At 30.2% G+C, this 20,293-nt stretch overlaps 3 protein-coding genes across 7 annotated transcripts; 1 reads left to right on the top strand and 2 right to left on the bottom strand.

Annotated features, from left to right (window-relative positions):
* The first annotated feature begins 515 nt into the window (after window positions 1–515).
* Window positions 516–18,617, top strand: LOC140674559 (phospholipid-transporting ATPase IF). 5 transcript variants are annotated; one of them, XM_072908177.1, is made up of 20 exons: window positions 516–672; window positions 1,188–1,436; window positions 10,490–10,594; window positions 10,811–11,065; window positions 11,308–11,457; window positions 11,614–11,909; window positions 12,172–12,386; window positions 12,625–12,911; window positions 13,019–13,198; window positions 13,350–13,497; window positions 13,717–13,859; window positions 14,128–14,367; window positions 14,663–14,805; window positions 15,212–15,371; window positions 15,439–15,747; window positions 16,053–16,239; window positions 16,403–16,548; window positions 16,778–16,881; window positions 16,984–17,203; window positions 17,470–18,616. In XM_072908177.1, exons 2-20 carry the CDS (start codon window positions 1,434–1,436, stop codon window positions 17,521–17,523), a joined length of 3,345 nt encoding a protein of 1,114 aa, XP_072764278.1. In that variant the 5' UTR covers window positions 516–672; window positions 1,188–1,433; the 3' UTR covers window positions 17,524–18,616. The 5 variants fall into 5 exon arrangements, with proteins under 5 accessions (XP_072764278.1, XP_072764280.1, XP_072764277.1 ...); XM_072908175.1 differs by lacking the exons at window positions 516–672; window positions 1,188–1,436 and adding exons at window positions 3,076–3,200; window positions 4,021–4,199 and having other exon boundaries at window positions 17,470–18,617; XM_072908179.1 differs by lacking the exon at window positions 516–672 and having other exon boundaries at window positions 1,140–1,436.
* LOC140674573 (2-oxoglutarate dehydrogenase complex component E1-like) lies at window positions 2,572–3,176 on the bottom strand. The gene is made up of 2 exons (XM_072908214.1): window positions 2,898–3,176; window positions 2,572–2,772 (listed from the first exon to the last, which is right to left on the bottom strand). The coding sequence occupies exons 1-2, from the start codon at window positions 3,174–3,176 to the stop codon at window positions 2,572–2,574; spliced, it is 480 nt and encodes a 159-aa protein (XP_072764315.1).
* On the bottom strand, window positions 7,941–10,455 carry LOC140674564 (2-oxoglutarate dehydrogenase, mitochondrial-like). The gene is made up of 4 exons (XM_072908196.1): window positions 9,709–10,455; window positions 9,025–9,131; window positions 8,669–8,950; window positions 7,941–8,204 (listed from the first exon to the last, which is right to left on the bottom strand). The coding sequence occupies exons 1-4, from the start codon at window positions 10,106–10,108 to the stop codon at window positions 7,941–7,943; spliced, it is 1,053 nt and encodes a 350-aa protein (XP_072764297.1). The 5' UTR covers window positions 10,109–10,455.
* Window positions 18,618–20,293: the final 1,676 nt, after the last annotated feature.

Genomic DNA, 20,293 nt, shown 5'->3' with positions numbered 1-20,293 from the left:
AAAAATATAAAATATACGTTCTATTTTATGAAATATAAACAAAATGAAAGAAAGTTTATAAGTATTGAAATACTGTTAAAAATAATTGCGTTATCGCCACATTCAATGAGGGATAACTAAATGATTTAATTTGATCAACGTTCCTTTGACATACTGATTAATATCCAACAGAAGAATTCTAAAGTGGAGAATAAGGTCAACGTGCCTTCTATTATTGTAATCCTGATTATTGTAATCCTAATCGTTATACCATATTATCACTATAAATATGTGTGAGAATACATATGCTTACTATTTCAATAAATTTTTGAAGTTTAATTAAAGATAAAATCATTATTAAAATCAAATTAAAAATAAATCATCTGTACTCATTAAATTTGAACCATGCCAGTTCCGACAAGGAAAAGGAATGATAATCAATTTTTTTTTTTTTTTACGTTGGCTTATCTTTCCTGTTCGCGATAGGCAACGGTTCGTATCATAATCACTAATGACCGATATGGAAGTAGATGCGCAAAACATTTGATAAAGATTTTCTTATCCGTTGTCACGACCGAGTATTTCAGTATCGGTCTCCCCTGGCCGGTAGGTAACAAATAATTGGTTTTTGCTCGCGGGGAAATAGCGTCAACCAACAGTAGCACGTTTCATAAGGAAATAAAAAAACTTTAGGTAAGTGAAAGACAAGTTAATCGGCACTGATGAGAACGTCGACCGATTTTTCGATTTTAATTGCGCGCGTGCAATGATCAATAAAATAACACAAGATATTATTATATTAACTGATAACGACAATTATATTAATATTTAAATTTTGACTAATTAATTGATAAATATTAATTAACTGTTTTAAAGTTACTTGTTTCTTTTTTGAAATGCCATAATGCCGGTTATAATATATAAACAAATTAAATGAATAAGACTCTCTAATGATTAAAAATATAAAAACTGAAAAAATTATATTTGCACTTAAAGGTAATATTGCGATTCCCTTGTGACATTATTTTATTGCTGCTAATTAAAGTAGTTTTTAAGTTTTATTGATCATCAATATCAATTGCTTTTTTCTAAACTGCATATATACGTTTAGTGTGAAATTATCATCCTTTTGCACATGTATGCAATAAAAATGTATCTTTTTCTTACATGAATATTCAAGTAAGTGAGTATACAAATTTTATTTACAGCATTTGCTGCATAAACATTTTCCTAGACGATAGTGGCAAACTGCTCCAACAAGATCTTATTGGACAGTCTTTGCCTCATAAATTGTGTGATATCTAAAATATACTCAGTAATAGTGAGAGTATATATTATTAGTGCATACGATAAAGTGTATATTTCTTATCAGACAAGTGTAAAGTTGAAGTTAGTGAAGAAACCCTTTTTGTTGCAATCGCACTTGTCACTTTGAACTCCGTCAACACAACGATATGGTAAGATGTTATATATTAATTAATGACAATTGTTTCTTTAAAACTATATACCCGCATTGTGTAAAGATATTATCTTTTGCACATGTATACAATAAAAATGTATCTTTTTCATACATGAATATTCCAAGTAAGTGAGTGCACAATTTTGTTTATAACTGTTAATAAATTTAATAAATTTCCAGCTTAAAAAATTATTCAATTTTTAGACAAACATTAAAAATTTCACTCTATCTTATCTCTGAAGTATTTATCCGTTATCATATTTTTTGAGCCTTTTTATTTAAGAAACTTATTTATTTTTTGTTTGATTATATAAATTATAATTTATTAATAAAAGTCGCGAGAATAGATGAGATTTATTTTTGTGTTGTACAGACTTCCGATTTAAGACATGATAAATAGACAATTACATTTCCGTTTATATAATCGAAGTTTATTTTTCGAATGATTAAGAACGCAAAGAGACTGGAGATATGATAAAGACGGATTATCAGTACATTTATCACAACCGCTCCTTCAATTTACGAATTGCTATTTTCAGAATTCGCAGAAAAGATTCGCTAAATCTAATTTCTTGATATGATATAAGAAATATTACTTTATTAAGATAAAGACAGTAGAATTGATGTTGGCTATAGAGGAAGATATTGAAGCCTCGTTTAACGATCGTCGCCTTTATTCGAGGTGTAAATTTTTTTTCTATCAAGGACGGTAACATTAACACCTTCAAACTTAATCAACGTTTAGTACCTTGTCGAGCGCTCTTGCAACTTGTTCTTATAAAATCTTTCGCGACAGAAACGTAGAATGTAATGTGGAATTACTTGAGTAAAGAAACTCTTTTGTGCTCACAAGAAAATGCTGAATATTCATGTTTGTTGGTGAGTCAGTTAAAATTAAAAAATGCTGTAATCAAAATTAGTTTTACATGCTTTTCATTATTATTTAAATAAATAGAGAATAACAATCGATTGTAATAGACTGATTAGAAAAGAGTAGACATTTACACTCCATCTCTGATTTCCCGTATTGTACACTTGACATAATACGTGTAAATATTTCTTACCTATTCTCGTATAATTTCACGATACATGCTATTATTTTTTTGAATGAAAAAAACCGCGTTTTAATATAATTAATCGAGACTCATTGCCATTGCCATCATATTGTCGTACTCGGTTTTATGAATGATCTTGCTGCCAGTGGCCGGTGAGGCCGAAGAAAGACGACCGCCATACTTCACATCTTCCAATGGAATGCCCAAAGTCAAGGCTATCCTATCTCTCACGTAATAATAAGCACCTTGATTCTTGTGCTCCTCTTGCAACCACATGATCTGCGCATGTATATATAATTATTTTTCATTTATCGTAGCAATCGGAATTTTTGTTTGCCATTGGACATAAATAGATGTTTAAATCAATTCAAAAATTGCGTGTTATTTTATCAAAAGTTTCTCACTTTGGCTTGCGGAAATTTCGCCATTTCCGCCGCGAGAAGGTGATACGGAAAGGGGCAGAGCTGCTCGATTCTAATAATCGCTATTTTATTCTCCAGTTGTTTCTCTTGTCGCTCGACGACCAAATCATAGTATACCTTTCCGGTACAGAGCAATACTTTCTTCACTTTTCTGGACTTCAAGAAAGGATCCGATAGAATATGCTTGAAAGTTGTACCTGGTCCCATCTCTTCGAAGCTCGATATCGCCATTGGATGACGCAGTAACGATTTAGGGGTCATAAGAACCTAAACGGCACGAAAGACGTAATTTTGCACGAAATTTTAAGTTTGCTAAAATTTAAAATTCTTCATAATATTATAAAAGATAAACAGGGAAATTGGAAATTCTCACGTGAATTTTATGTAATAAGAATTGAAGAACTAACATTATACCTCACGAAAAATAACGTAAATAACATAATTGCGTTAGACTAGGCTAATCGTCTTTAAAACGGTCTTTTGTTATCTCGCTTAATTTACGTCGGTAAAAAATGAAAGCTACAGATAACACGTTTGGTGTATTAAATATTCAGTAGAGTCAGTTATACTCATTCGAATGACACAAAAAAACGCGTTCCGGAAAATATTATTTTTGCAGTGTGGCACCTCGTGAATCGCGCGAAATAATTTTTGGGCTGTTGGATGTATAGAGTGTTGTAACATTGATATTATACAAGTCAACTTTACGGAAAGTACCGAGATTAGCAAACAAATGTTTTAAGCAAAAGTTGTAAAGTCTCGAAAGAAATATTTAACAGCTTATCAATTGATCCATTTATTCGATTATATTCACAAGACAGATTTCTTACAATTAGATATAAATTTATTATAAAAAATAAAAAGAAAACTTAAAGTTGTTGAAAACTATTGACACCAAATTTACATGAATTGATATATCAAAAAGGGGCATACTATTAAATCTGTCTTGATCTTACTTTCATCTCTCTCTTTTTTCGATCCAAGAAATATCTTTTCAAAATCTTGCAACTTTTGCGTCAACTTTTTTTTTAATAGCGCGATGCTTATGTTATAAAATGCTCGTATAAAACACTCGTGATAAAAATACTCAGTATATTACACACAGACGAAGACTTAACGAACCAACGGTTTTCGAAACGGCATCAGTATCTGCCGGCGCAGAAGATGAAACAGATTGGCGGGTGTCGAGGGATTACAGACGATCCAATTAATCTCAAAAAGCTGCCTGGTCATGATCTGTTCAACAGTCTCGCCGGTGGAGTTGCCAGGCTCTGTTCCGGGCACGTGAGTACATTCGTCGTCGCATAGTTGAAGGAATCTCTCCAATCTGGCGGACGAATGTTCCGGCCCTTGGGCCTCCATACCGTGCGGTAGTAACAACACTAATCCTACCTGTCTACCCCATTTAGTTTGTCCAGAACATAACAGGCAGTCTAGTATGACCTAAAGATCAATTTAATCGAATGGCCGATTGACATTCTCGATAAAATATCTCGATTAGTTCCAGTAATTTTCGGCAACAGACTAAGCGCGATCGAAAATAAATCTTCAGTTCGAAAAATTTTAATTTTAAATTTAATTATAAATACTTGTGAGATCATAAAATCAGATTAATTATATAAAATTTTAAAAAGAAGAAAGATACAATAATAATAGTGAGTAACCTGACAGATATTAAAAATAAGCAAAATATATAAAATGTATGAAATCACAAATTAATTATATAAAATTTTTATTAAAAAAGAAAGAGACTATAATAACAATGTTACCTGACAGGTATTGGCAAAATCGCCGAACTGTGCTTCCCAAAGTGTAAGAGTGTTGTAATTGTACGCTGAATATCCCAACTCGAAACCTTTTCTCACACACAATCATTTATAAAATATTAATCATTATAATATATATATCAATAAATTATCTGTTATAATTAAATTTGAATTTCTAAAAATTGAATTAATATTAAATTTTAATATCTCCATTTTCCTCCAATATTTCTGCAATATTTATTTTATTAATAAATATCTCGCAGTTGCAACATTCCACCCTTGGTTCAAGCTTATCGTTAGTTTTCTTTAAAAGATTATTAACGGTTAATTTAATAGTTTAGTATTTAAATAATCACCCATATTCTAAGGTCGCTGATCTAAGACGAGAAGTCAGATAAACACATTATCGATAACAAGTGAATAGAGACGAGCAGATCGTAAATATCAATATTGTTATCGCCACGTATGTGATGTAATAATTAATGCTAATCAATTTTTCTTTCAACTCACCGCACACGCCGTATTCCGATAAGGATGAATTCGAGACGGTATACAAAGCTTGCCGGGGAAAAACATCGCGCAAAATATTCTTGTAAGTCTTGTCTCTGCTCTGATCATGAATGATGTGTATACGTTGGGTGAAGGTGCCTCGTTCGACATCTTGTCCGGATAGTCTAACGTGATGACCTTCCTTCAACAAACTGAGAAAAGCTAGACATTCCCCCATCGCCCAGTCAACTTGTCGGGACCCCATAAGTTTCGCTCGCCTGTCCATCGCTCTCAACACCTGTGTGCAAAAAATTTTTTACGTATTCGTTACTTAAATTAAATTGAATGTCAATCAAAAAGAATAAAAAATTATTCGCCGAAATTCTGTAAATGAAAAAATTTCTCTTTTTTTTTCCAAAGATGTCTGCAAAGATTAATGATAGATTCATTTCTGGGATAATTTGAATGAGTAAGAGAGTGTACTTTGAACTTCGAAGTTCACGATGTTTGTATATTTAAAAAAAAAACTAACTTGAAGATGCGCCTCGATATCTTTCGGTGGAGTAGATATAGTGTTGCATATCGTTTTGATGGTCGTTAAATTGATACCGGTCGGAGGTATCATCTGTTTCGGACTCTGAGTCGAGAAGAATTCGGTCCAGGGCATATCCTGCCAATCGCTCATCTGCATCGAGCTGATAGTTTGCGCTTTTCTGAACTCTTCCTCGCAATGACTTATGTACTTGTCCGTTTCCTATCCATAAGTGAAAGTAATGTGTATAATGTCAAGCTGACAGGGATTATATAAACTAATTATTGCGAGGTTTTTCCGAACTTCTTTTGCAAAAGCCTCCGTTATTATGCCTTCTTTAACAAGCTTATCAGTGTATATAGAAAGAACATTGGGATGAGTCTTTATGCGTTTATACATGAGCGGTTGAGTTAGCATCGGTTCGTCCATCTCATTGTGCCCTTGTTTTCGATAGCCAACAATGTCCAATACTACATCGTTATGAAAGGTGGCCCTGACATAAAATATAATTTTTTTGTCAATTTTTTGAATAATATTCAACCCTCTTCTTTCTTCAAAATAAAAATTCCATTGTACAGAATAATTTTGCCGCAGCAATTGTTAACAAAAGATTATTTGCCAAAACTAAATAATTTTTAAATAATATTGTCTATGAAATTTGTTTCATTTACTTTTACGTATTTCAATTTTTAATACAAAACGTGCTACCATTGAACTTCAAACAAATATCTATAGTAATAAATTTATGTTTTGTAAATAAAAAATTAAATTAACTCTATAAAAGTTTTGCTGTTCTTTCCTTTTTTTAAAGTTCTATTTGTCAAAATCTTTCAAATTGCAATATTTTAAATATCTTCTTCAATTTCGATAAGATTTCGGCTAACAATAAAGCAAAGTCAACTTTAAGTAATCTCTCTTTCGTTGATAGACGATAAGATAAAAATAAAGATTAAAAATTAAACATTATCTATATTGCAATTTACCGGTACTCGGCGGCCACTTTGCTGCAGTAAGTCACTAAATCGGGATCATCGGCATGTATGTGAAAAATAGGAGCATTAACAACGCGAGCTACATCTGTACAATGTGCACTAGATCGTGAATATCTTGGATCGGTTGTAAAACCAATCTAAAATCAAATTTTTGCGTAAATATTTTAAAATAAATTATCTAAAAATTTACCTGCTAATTCTTATATAATTATTTATAATTGTTAATTTAATATTTGGTAATTATTTAATAATTATTTAACTATAATTAAACATTAATAAAAAATATTAATGTAAATCTAAATAATTTAAGATTAACAAAAATTGAATAGAGATAACACAAATATAAATATTGAATTACATATATTCATATTATTATAATTATATATTGAAAAATTTATTTTATACCAACATTAATTTTGATTTTAGTTTAACTTAGCATTTTATTTTCTTCACTACACCTACAGAAAGAAATAATTAAATTCGAAACCCTTTCGAAAACCTTTAATTAATTAAAGTAAAATTAAAACTTTCTGATTAAAATTATAAAATTACTTCTACAAAATTATTGATCCCTACTTGATTATTAATCACGATATGCATGACGCCACCGGTCGTATATTCTGGCAAATTGGTGAGATGCATTGTTTCGTAAACGACACCTTGACCGGCAAAAGCGGCATCGCCATGAACCAGAATAGCCAAGGATTTTTTGCCCTCTAAGATATCAATTTATTTGAGGAAAATTGTTATCGTCTATTAAAAGATTATACATTCGCGTCGATACCTTTAGAATCATTTTTCTCGACTTGTTCGGCGCGCACACGGCCAACTATCACCGGGTCGATCGCTTCCAAATGCGAGGAATTTGCCATTATAGCAAGAAGCATTTTTTTCTTAGTTCTATAAATCGGCAAAATAAATAATGATATAATAAACGTCATTAATAAATAAAAATAATAAAGAAGATTAAAAAACTGATATATCCATATTAATATTGTCAAATTAATTTTACGTAATGTGATTTAATTTCTTTCACCTCTCTAACAATTTTTCCGAATGCGTCCCGAGATGATATTTGACATCACCCGAACCGAATCCTTCCAGTGCAATCGGATTGAACTGAGTGAACAATTGACTCATCGGTTTCGAACATATGTTTGCCAAAGTGTTTAGGCGACCGCGATGTGCCATTCCAATGACTACAGTTTCCACTCCTAACAAATATATCATCCATAAAAGTTCAAGACTAAGCAGTAAGCTTCAGATTCATCTGTCTATTTAAATCAATTTGTTTATCACCATTTAACGCCGATGTTTCCATGCATTCCGCCATGGCCGGTATAAATGATTCGCAACCTTCTAAACCGAATCTCTTCTCCGTTCCGTATTTTTTCGCTAGAAAATTCTCGAAATTGACAGCTCTCATGATATTCACCCAAATCCACTTCCGGTGCTCCGCGGACAATTCCCAGCTGCCTGGTACTTCAAACTTTTCCCTCAACCAATCTAACTGATAAAACACATGTTCAATATATTTTCTAGCTCTATGCAAAATATTCTACGATCTCGAATAACGGCTATCGGAATGTGTGTACCTTTAATTATAAAATTCTTTCTATTTATATTTAATTACAAAAATGAGAAATTTCTCGATTAAATGATAAGACTAGAATCTTCGCATTCTCATAACGCAAAATAAATAATTTTTTTTTTTAATTTCTCGTCCTTTTTTTCAATTTTTAGGTAATTTATATTTCTGGTTCGTTATCTTTGTATTAATTGCAGAGCTGAAATTTGATTCTCAACAGACACTTTATCTATTCGGATGTTACAATAATAAAACAGGTTTGCAATCTAATCTGTTATCACACAGTATTAATACCGTTGCGAGATATCGCGCATTCAAGTGCAAAATGCACATTTGCGTCGACATATCTCCCGCGAGAGTGAAATTCTAATTTGATTCACGTGTACCACATTGAGATCTTGAATGTACGTGTATTCCAAGCCCAAATGACCACAGTAAATTTTGTTGAGTCTTATCAGTATCTCTCGCAATGGTAAACTCTTCTTATCGCCACCGATAGCAGTTAGGGAACCGAGAGGGAATTCCCTATTCATGTCTGCTTCCGTCATGCCCTTGAGATGCTGGCGCACAACAATTGCTGGTGGCAAATTCGTGGTGCCCTGCAAGTTTGCCGACTCCGGATTCTGTATGCCCAACGGATCTGTGTTGGCTATAAGATGGCCACGTGCCTTGAGAGAAATATAAAATATGTACAAAAAAGTTGTACAGCGCATATTTGCGAAATTTATTTTGAGAAATTTACTTGATAAGCTCGAATCGTGGCATTGATTTCGAGTGCTCCGATTATATATTGATCGCCTTGTATCTGACTGTCTGATTTTCCTCGAACGGATTTTTTTGGAAACGGTTCTATTATGTAATCATATACGAAAAACGTGTGTGTATGATTATAATTATTTATATAGACAGATTAGTTAGTATATCTATGCAATTGTAAAATAATAAAATTAAATATAAATTAATAAATGTATTACAAATTATATAAAATTTGAATATATTTTCTATAAATTATAAATTATTTTATTATGTTATGTAATACTATGTTAATAAATTATATATTAACAAAATTATATTTTAAATTGACAAATTAATAAACATAAATCTATAAAATTTTATTATTTTATTTTATATTTTTAATTTTTTTTAAATAAAAACTTATATTATTATAAATTAAACGTAAAAATTAATAAACGTTAATTGAACAACATATAAAAGATTCAATTTTAATACTTAAATCATTTTTTAAATATTTAAATAGATAAGAGAAACATTTATAAAATTTATTATTCTACGTTATATATAAATTACGATAAAATCAAAATCAATATTACACTTGTGTGTTGATTTTAATATCATCCTGACCGCGATTATCCGAAAACGATGTCATTATGTGGACTTCAAATATAATTAATCAAAGCAGACTCACTGTTCGATTGTCCTCCATCCAATTTCGATGACATTAATTTGGGAGACGAACTGACGCGAATCGGATTGGATTTAATGGGAGAATTCTTCGAGCTTTTGAGGTGGATCGATTTGAAATACAAATCCCATGAGGAATTCACAGATTTCTGATCCTTGAGCCATGCCTTGTACATGTAATCTAAGTACTGACTGTTGCTCATGTTAAGCACATTATCTTTCTTATCACCATTATCGCGTTTGCAGCATACTGGGTTTTTGTGAAATTGCTTAGCAATGGATTTAGGAAATTTATTCTTGTCCTTAGGATATTTCCAACTCGAGTGCAAATAACGTATGAATTGCTGGTATAAACATGATGTGACGGATTGTATACTTCGATAAGATTGTAATTTCGCGTACATTGCCCCCCATTTGTTGCTGCAGCACAGACGAGTGCCGAAAATATGTTATCACGTGCGAAAAATAGAAAATTGAGCAATTTAGAAAATTTTAATTTCGCGGACACAAGTCAAACGAGCAGAGATTTTTTTTTATATATTACTTTACGTCATTGTGACTTTTGATCGCGATTAATTTTCGATTTCTAAAACCCGCATTCACGTTTGTAATTAGAATTCGCGATTAACATTTGTTTTCAGAGAACTGAATTTGAAATCAAGTTCACGTCTCTTGCAATCAAAGTACAATATTAGAAACTGCAATCAAAGAGCAATTTATGCGTATAAATTTCTTAAATTTATTCATTTAAGATAAATATTTCTTCTTTTTTTTTGTTTATTTAGGGTGCTACATCTTCAGCGGTTAGCGATCACAGAATTGTGAATATTAATTCTACAAATAATCCATTAGAAACACATTTTACCAGCAATCGCGTCAAATCGCATAAGGTATATATTTCACGTGCTTTATTTTCTTATATTTTACTTTAAAATATTTAATATTTAAAAATATTCACTTTCTATATAAAAAGTATTATAATATTTTTACGTCATGTTTAGCTAAAATTTTAAAATGATTATCATAATTTCTAAAACTTTTACACATATCTAAAAGTTTTAACGATAGTTCTAACGATATTAACTATATTATCCCGTAATTTACAGTACACAATATGGAACTTCATTCCAAAGAATCTCTTCGAGCAGTTCCGACGAATAGCCAATATTTATTTCCTGCTAACGGCAATAACCGCGCTTTCGATAGAGTCACCCATTTTACCCTTCACCAGCGCCCTGCCTTTATCATTCGTCATTTTGGTGACCGCCTGTAAGCAGGGATATGAAGATTACTTGCGTTACAAGACGGATCAACGAGATAATCGGAGATTAGTTAGTGTTATCCGCAACAAATGTACACAGGTTTGTTGGACGCGCGTTATTATTTATACATCATAATATAAACGCTTTATTAATTTTAATATAATAAAAAAGTATTAAATATTTATTCTCAAAAATTTTTTAATGTTATTCCCTAAAATTAATGATTTGCGAATTAAAGTATAGTAAATTATAAAATGTAGAAAATATTTCTAACGATTTCTCGAAATTCTTATGTTAAATCTGTTCTTATGTTTTATGCATAAATAATATATTTATTATAGGATATATATTGCGAACAAATAGTGGTAGGTGATCTTGTAAAAGTCTCTCGGGAAGAAGACGTGCCATGTGATATCGTTCTTCTTTATAGCGAGACTCCGGGATGTTGTTTTGTCACGACATCGAATCTCGACGGAGAAACAAATCTAAAGGTAATCCATTTAAACAGTAAACAAAATTTATAACACAATCAAAGTTGTATTATAAATTTTGTTCGAGGAAAATACATGCTATATATTTAAATGTTATATAATTAAAAGTTTTGAAATTAATATATTTATGATTGTTAAAATATTATAATTTCTTAGACGTTACATGTGCCAAAATTAATCTCGAAGATGCCGCTTTCGCATGTAGTGGCTATGAAAGCGACAATTACATGTCAAAATCCTCTGGCAAATCTTTATACCTTCCACGGCAAGCTTGAGATTAACAGTGGCAACGAGATGACAAACGGACATCTGACCATAGATAATCTTTTGCTGCGTGGATCGAGATTAAAAGACACCGAATATGTGGTTGGTTGTGCAGTTTATACCGGACAAGATACAAAACTATCTCTCAATTCAAAGATAGTCAATAATAAATTCTCAACCGCCGAAAAGTAATCACTTAAGTTTTACTTGTATAAAATAATAAACAACTAATATTATTAAAAAATTTATAATATAATATTATATGTATATATATATATATATATTATAAAAAAATATTATTTACTTCCGCTAAATCTGCTTGCATTTTTTGCTATCACAATCATCATATTTTGAAAAAAAGTTTAAATTATACTTAAGAAATATAATTTTATTTAGAATAGAGATTATTATTTAGTTTATACTTATTTATAAATATTATATTATTTGCAGATCTATCAATAAATATCTTATTGTATATGTCGTGATATTGTTGATTGAAGTATTAGTATCTACTTTGCTAAAACTATACGTTCAATCCTATGAAAAATGGGAGAGTTATCTGGGCCCATCGTCTAAAATCAAATTTTCCACGCTGCTTGCGGATATTCTAAGCTTTCTTATCTTATTCAATTACATCGTACCGATATCATTATATGTCACTGTCGGTGAGACATTTCTATTTGACATTTCTTTCTAAATTTTCTTTTTTATTATAAAAAAGCTTTCTTTCTTTCTTAATAAAATTATTAAAATCTCATAAAATTATTTAAATTCTTCTCTATCTCTCTTTCTTTTTCACTGACACATTCTGAATATGCAAGAATATATAAATATTTATAAAATACATTGGAATTAAAAATCCCCAATAATATTACATAAATATTTACGTGTATATTTCTTTAGAATTACAAAAGTTCTTCGGCTCCCTTTTCTTTGGCTGGGACTTGGACATGTACGATGCGGCCAGCGATCAGCCAGCACTTGTCAATACGTCAGACTTAAATGAAGAGCTTGGCCAGGTTGAGTATTTGTTTACCGACAAGACTGGCACGCTCACTGAAAATTTGATGGTGTTCAGACGCTGTTCGATCGATGGCAATATATACATGGAAAAAGATTGCGACGGGAATCTTTATTTATTGCCATCAAGCGGAGACGAAGAGGAAGCTGTCAAATTAACGTCATGGCAGGTAAATTCATTTATAAACGCAAAAAAAATAATTATTATTATTATTTATGAGAAAATAATAATTTCAACATTATTTCTATTATAATATACTATAAAATGCGATCGTAGGAGAATATCTGGCATTTTATGATAAGTATATCGCTATGTCACGTGGTGCAAATCGCACCGCCGAGCCTACGTCCCGAAATCGTAGCCAAACGCACTTCATTTCGCGAAAGCTTCAGATTGAAAAAAATCACGAGGGTCAACAGTTCGTTGATGATGCATCCAGATTTACCGCAATATCAGGTAAAAATAACTCGCGTGTGTAAATATCAAATTAACGATACCGCATTTTCTTGTTTATCCAATGCCAATATTTATTCACAACGGAGCGTAAACACGCGTGCGCGATTAACTCTATATAAAGATATGTACAAACACATATAACATATGGCAGGCGGCATCAGCAGATGAAAAGGCCTTAGTGGAGGCAAGTGCCAGATGCGGAGTTATTTTTCAAAAGAATACTAATGAAGAGATGTATATCCAGATCAACAAAAGCGTAATGGTTTTCCAGAAACTAGAGATACTAGAGTTTACTTCTGGTACGTGTTTGCGAGACCAGAATAAAAAAATCAGTGTTAAACACAATGATTAATTAAATAACAATTAAATATCACACATGTAATAAAATCATCAAAATAGTTGTGTGTCACTTAAATAATTATCATTGAGACCAAACATTATTCAAGAAAATTACACGTAATCATTAATCATAAACAAGAATTAACTTATTCGTATCATTATATATGTATCTTTGGCAGAACGAAAGAGAATGTCGATAATAGTGAAAGATTCAGCAAATGATATCTGGCTGTATTGTAAGGGTGCAGATTCGGCTGTTTTTCCATTGATCGTGGAAGGGAAGGTTCGAGAAGCTTCCCTTCATGTCGCCGATTTTTCTATGGTATGTTGTCTCATCTATGATTGCAAATTGATAATTGCATTAATTGACATGTGAATGATACACAGTATGAAAGCAATCCGATTTAAAAAACAAAATTAATTCATCTGATTGCAAACAAATGTCCAACATTTTTCTTTAGTTTTAATATTATATTATAAAATATAATAAAAATATTTTTGTTTTTCCAAATTAGAAAAATTTTATACTATATGTTTTATATATATTAGTATTCTATTTCTCTTTATTAAAATTTCTTAATTTTTTTCAGAGAGGTTTGCGAACACTAGTTATAGCTTACAAGAAGATGAATCAATCTAAGTACGATAGGCTGTCGCAAAATATCGAGCAAGCCAGACAGATAATTGGTCCAGAGAGAGCAACGCAGATGACACGTGCGTACAATCTTATGGAGAGCGAGCTCACGTTACTTGGAGTAACCGCAGTGGAAGATCGTCTACAAGACGACGTGCAAGAGACCTTGGAATGTCTACGAATCGCTGGAATTAAAGTTAGTTTATTCTATCTTTATACAAATCATTAATCTACTATTTACCTTTCAAGTCACATGTCGGTTTTGTCAACCAGTCATCGAGTTTTAAAATTATAATATTCTTTTCTAAGTTGTAGATATAAGTATAATTTTATATATATTTTATCTATTTTGTTTAATTTTTATTTAACAAAAATGCATTGAATATGCATTTTTTAAATTCCTAAAAAATATTTTGAAAGATTTAGAAGCTAATTAAACTAATTAATTTCGCGAAAAGTAATATTCAACTTCGCGAATCCCTGTTATTTAGATATGGGTACTCACTGGAGATAAAGCAGAAACTGCGGAGAACATTGCTTTTCTCTGCGGTCATTTTAAAAAGGGTACCGAAGTTTTAAGACTGATGGAGGAGACCTCAGGGCAATCCTGTTTCTTGATTCTTACTAGTTTCGAGTGAGTGTATAACCGAAATTTTATTTTCTCTTTATGTAAGTCATGTTATCTATTTAATTATTCATATTTCTTATACAGTAATTGTTCATATAATGTATATTTTGCTAAAAACTCTACTCAATTAATACATAAATAATTTTTCACAAAACTGAAATTAGTGAAAATTTTACTAATTAAAGCCGTGATTTCAGTATAAATATTTCTTTGATCTTCAATGTATATTTCTCTGATTATGACAGTAAGATTTTATTGAAAAATCAGTTATCACTTATTCTTCTTAGTGAGGCGAATTAAAACCAGTTTATAATTAAACTTATGATTAAAACCAGTGCTTATATCCTGATTTCATTTTAAAAAGTAGAATATATTAATATTAATCCTATAAAATATTATCCCTATTTTACAGTCGCAAAGTAAAATTGGAACCATACAAGCAATACGGTTTAATAATAGATGGTACGAGCATGGCGGCGACCTTACGAAATTGCCCTGGATTATTAAAATCCGTTGGAATGGCTTGCGAAGCGGTTGTCTGTTGCAGACTGACACCGTTGCAAAAGAGCGAGGTACGATTGCTCGATATAAATATTTGATATGCCATAAAAAGAAATATATTAAATATAATTGATGTAGATTGTGCACCTGATAAAAACTGCAAGGAGTCGGCCGCACACTGCAGCCATCGGCGACGGCGGTAACGATGTCTCGATGATACAGGAAGCTCATGTAGGAATCGGAATATTGGGAAAGGAAGGTCGCCAGGCCTCGATATCCGCCGATTTCGCCTTCACAAAGTTCATGTATCTGAAAAAAGCATTGTTGGTGCACGGTCATTGGTATTATCTGCGCATCAGCATCCTAATGCAATATTTCTTCTACAAAAATGTGGTATTCATAACGCCACAGGTGTTGTTCGGCATTCACAACGGTTTCTCCACACAGGTGAGAGAATAATATTGTCCTGTTTTCTGTTTAAAAAAATCCTCGATGTTTTAGTCTACGTTACGTGAATAAATTATCTTCCCTTTCGCACGTAATTTTTATTTGATATATATATATATATGTATTTATAATAACTCTCTAAAATATATCGACGATTTTCTTTTGACGATTGATAGATTAATAAGCAAAATTGTTACATATTTAATTATTGTTATAATTGTTTATAAATTTTGATTATCTTATAAATTAAACGTCACATAATATATAAAGCTAACAACAATATATTATTCTGTATACTTTTATAGGAACTTTACGACGGTATATTTCTAATGTGTTTTAATTTGATATTCACGTCACTACCAATATTATTTTACGGATTATTGGAACAAGATTTTAGTGCGAGAAAGCTTATGCGACATCCATACTTGTATAAACTTAATAAAAACAATTACCTATTGTCAAGAAAACAATTCTTGCTATGGCTGCTTTTAGGTTCGTATAATTTTTTTAGCTGACGTAAAAGTTATTTTCATTAAATAGAAATAATAAAAATTTAATATGTAAAAATTATTTGTCACATACCATAACACTTTATTTTTCTATGAAATTAGCTCAATACATTGATAAATACTGACTCCCTTATTATTATTTTTAGGATTATGGCATACAGGAGTAACATATTTTACAGTATATTCTATCTCATACATCAATCCAACATATTTGTACGATAACACGCCAATTGATCACTGGACTTACAGTACATGCATTTTTCATATAGTCACTTTACTAGTAAACCTGCAGGTATTTGTCAATAATAGACTTACATAGATTAAAATCGTTAATTTGAATAATTCAGCTTTAAAAAAGGAATAATTTTATTAATATGTTTTATAAGTATCATGTATAAAAAAAAAATTATTATTTTAACAGTTGAAACTTTGTAATTAAATTATCTTTCGAATCCTAGTAGATGTCACGATAAATAATATCATATAATCACGCATCATTGTTGACGATAATATTATTTCAGATTTTGTTGCGTAGCTCATATTGGACATTCCCATTAGTACTGAGCATAATACTTTCTGAATTAGTATTCTTTCTAAGTGCATTTTGCTACTCAATTATAAATGTGTAAGTATAAATCGAAAAAGTGATGACTAATAATTTAGATCATATCTATACAAAAATATAATTGCTATATAGAAATTGTCATTTACAATAGTGTCTTTCCAGGAAATACGATGGCGATATGTATGGAATCTTTCAGAGATTATTAATGTCACCCTCATTCTGGCTAATTACCATAATCATAGTCGTTATTTGCTTAATCCCTAATTATTTATTACTCACACATGACACTTACAGACCAATGAAAGTTCTACGAAGAAACGAGGAACCTCCGCAACCTATCAATTGTAACGACGACGACAGCGAACACAGTTCTTCGCAAATGGTACTAATAAAAATATTTAATAAAATTCAACTCGTTTCTTTTTTTAAATTTTTGTCCGCACATCAAGATCGCAAGCTACGCCCCTTGTTATTTGACTTGTATTAATTTATTTTAAATTCAATATTTTCTAGTTAATATTTTTAAAAAATGAATGTGTATACGTATATTCATTATTTCATTTTTTTATTTTACTTAAGTAATTAGTTAAATAAGTTGAGAAATATTTGCAGTGATGAATTTGCATTAAAGAAAATATATTATTACAGGGATCCCGCATATTTCCATGGAGAGGTAGTCTCTCGTTTCAAAAAACAGAATAATATGAAAAGGCTATTACTTCGATCTCTTCAGTATTATTCACGCAAACGAAGAAGTCTACTGATTATTTTAGCACCTTATTTACGATTTCTTTCATATCAGCGGTATAATTTAAGTCGCTGATATAACTAATTATATTATATTCTCAAATGAACTTAACCGATGACAGGCGAAATCAGTCAAAACTGCGACATAAATTACAAGATTTGGTAATTATATCGCTATTAATGCACTTTTTCATTTTTATAATCTTTAAACAAACTCGAAAGTTTATATATACAGATATTATATTTATTTTATTGTAGTATAATATAACAGATGACTAATATATTAATAACAAAGTAGGAAAAAACGCTTTTGCAGGTATTAAAAAAAAATTAAACATAATTTTTCCAAATTATCACGACTATGTAAAGTCCATGGCAAAATACTAGTCGTTATAATTAAGTTTTATACAAAAATAAATAACGATATATACGTATTACAAAAACGCACAATACAAGATGTAAGTAAAAAATCATTACAAGAAAATAGATAAATAATCGTTATTTATAGAAAATGCATAAATAACTATATTTACGAGAATATTTATTACTTTATGAAACACATTATCTGTATATGTTTATAAAATATATAACGGTTTTATTAAAGCAGCGAATTCTTAACGAACTGTTTATCAAAAACAAATATTTATAATTAAATTATTTTATAAGAAGATTCCGTGAAAAATAAGTAATTAAGCTTACGTGATATCTCTAAATGTATACGATTACAAATAACAAAATCTGTGATTTTTTCACAGTCCGGTAAACTATATATTTCGTCACATAATATTTTATATATAATTTTATGTATATATAGATTGTATATACAATTTTATATAAAAAATAAGAAGTGTGCCTTATGATCAATGTATGTATGTCTGCATGTACGTGCGTGTAATATTTAATGCATGTAAGAAATAATACATATGTGAGTTTTTTATTTATACAATGTCTGCCTGTACTTAAAAAATATTCATAAAAATACGCTGAATAAATGTAAATGTGAATTCAGCAGTTCTTACTTTCAGTGAAATTTAATAATTTTCTTTGACTAAATAACTAATTAGTAACATGTATTACGTTTATTATTTTTTCCCTCAAAGCAATAAATATTGATAGATTTATTGGCATTTATCATAATAATTAATATACAAAGAAATACGAAATTTGATAATCTAACTGATTGTGAACAATATTTCCTCTTTTATGTAGTTTCGTTTCAAGTATAATCGTTATTTTATATATTTTAAAATTTTAGAGTTTTCTATTTACAATGTCTATATCCTTAATTGGTAAGTATTAAATGTAAGTAAAAATGTAACGATTAAATATATTAATTATTTAACTTAATTAATAAAATATATATATTTAAACATATAACTTTTGCTTCTAATTGAATTAATAATATCTCCTTTAATGTTTTATTTAGATAAATAATTATATTATACATATAGTTCATTATATAATTAATATGTATATTAAATATGTTATTATTCTCTGTGTAAAAAAATATTCACTGATTTATTTGCATTTATCGTATTGTACAAATAAATAGCTTTCGATTTTACCAAGTAAAACTAATTTAAATTGGTAAAGAAATTCCTTCTATGTAACTTTGTTTCAAACATGATCGATTACTTTATGTTCGTTCGAATCATAGAACATTTAAAACAAAATAAAAAAATGTGTTTAATATTTTAAAATGGAATATTTATTAAACAAGGCTATTTGATTTGAAAATAAAATAAACAAAAAAAATTTGCACTTTATTGAAAAAAATAATTAAAACAGTGCGATCACTACGCTAATGAAGTGGACGTAAAAAAAAAAAAAAAAAAAAAAAAAAAAAAACCAAGAAGTGGGCGTAGTTGCTCTTTCCTCTACATATGTCTCTATATGTTTTGCATAGTCCTATGATATATATCTCTATTGTGTCATACGCTCTTTTTCCTTCTTTGATAGATAAAATTTTTCGCGAAGTGAAGACATATGTGCAATCCAACAATAGGGTTAAAAAACGTATGTAGTATATAATTCGCTTACGATACACACTTGTAATCAAAATGTGTTGTGCGACTTTAATCGTAATAAAAATACTGTGTATTGCATTTTACATATGAAAACACTTTGATATTGTAAACAATTATTTCGCTGGCATAACATCTGTGTGAACTTTCAACGCGGTGGATCGATAGAGCGGTATTACAAACATGTATAATGCATACATACCTACAGCTTACGTTGACAGTACTATGTTGCATATTGACACGAGACGCGAGCGCTCGTAAGCGATCAGCTGATTTATTCACGATACATATGTCAAGTTTATAAAAATATTTAAACGATCGCGTCTCGCCTTGTGATTTACAAGCAAGTTATCAAAGTTACAAGAATGATTAAAAAATTCACATTTTTTAAATATCAGCTTGTATAAATTAACGTAAAATCACGTTTCTCTCTGTTGCGGAAAATATAACTCTCTTACATTCATTCTTGAAATTTCACACACGTAAATGTATTTTACTGTCTCAAAATCTCCCGAAATTTCTCTATTGATCCGTTCGAATAAAATAATATTAACAGGAAAGAGAGGAAAAAGGAAAGAGAAATATTTTAATATTTTTTAAATAAAATGATCAAATTTCACCTGTGACGCCACCAGTCGATCTTCGACACATTCGTGGACATTCGACTTTCGACTGTGCTATTGTTCACGCGGGGTCGTCTC

This window comes from Anoplolepis gracilipes, chromosome 16, assembly GCF_047496725.1.
Source record: "Anoplolepis gracilipes chromosome 16, ASM4749672v1, whole genome shotgun sequence".
In the NCBI taxonomy this organism is placed as follows: Eukaryota; Metazoa; Arthropoda; class Insecta; order Hymenoptera; family Formicidae; genus Anoplolepis; species Anoplolepis gracilipes.
This window is presented reverse-complemented; position numbering and strand designations above follow the sequence as displayed.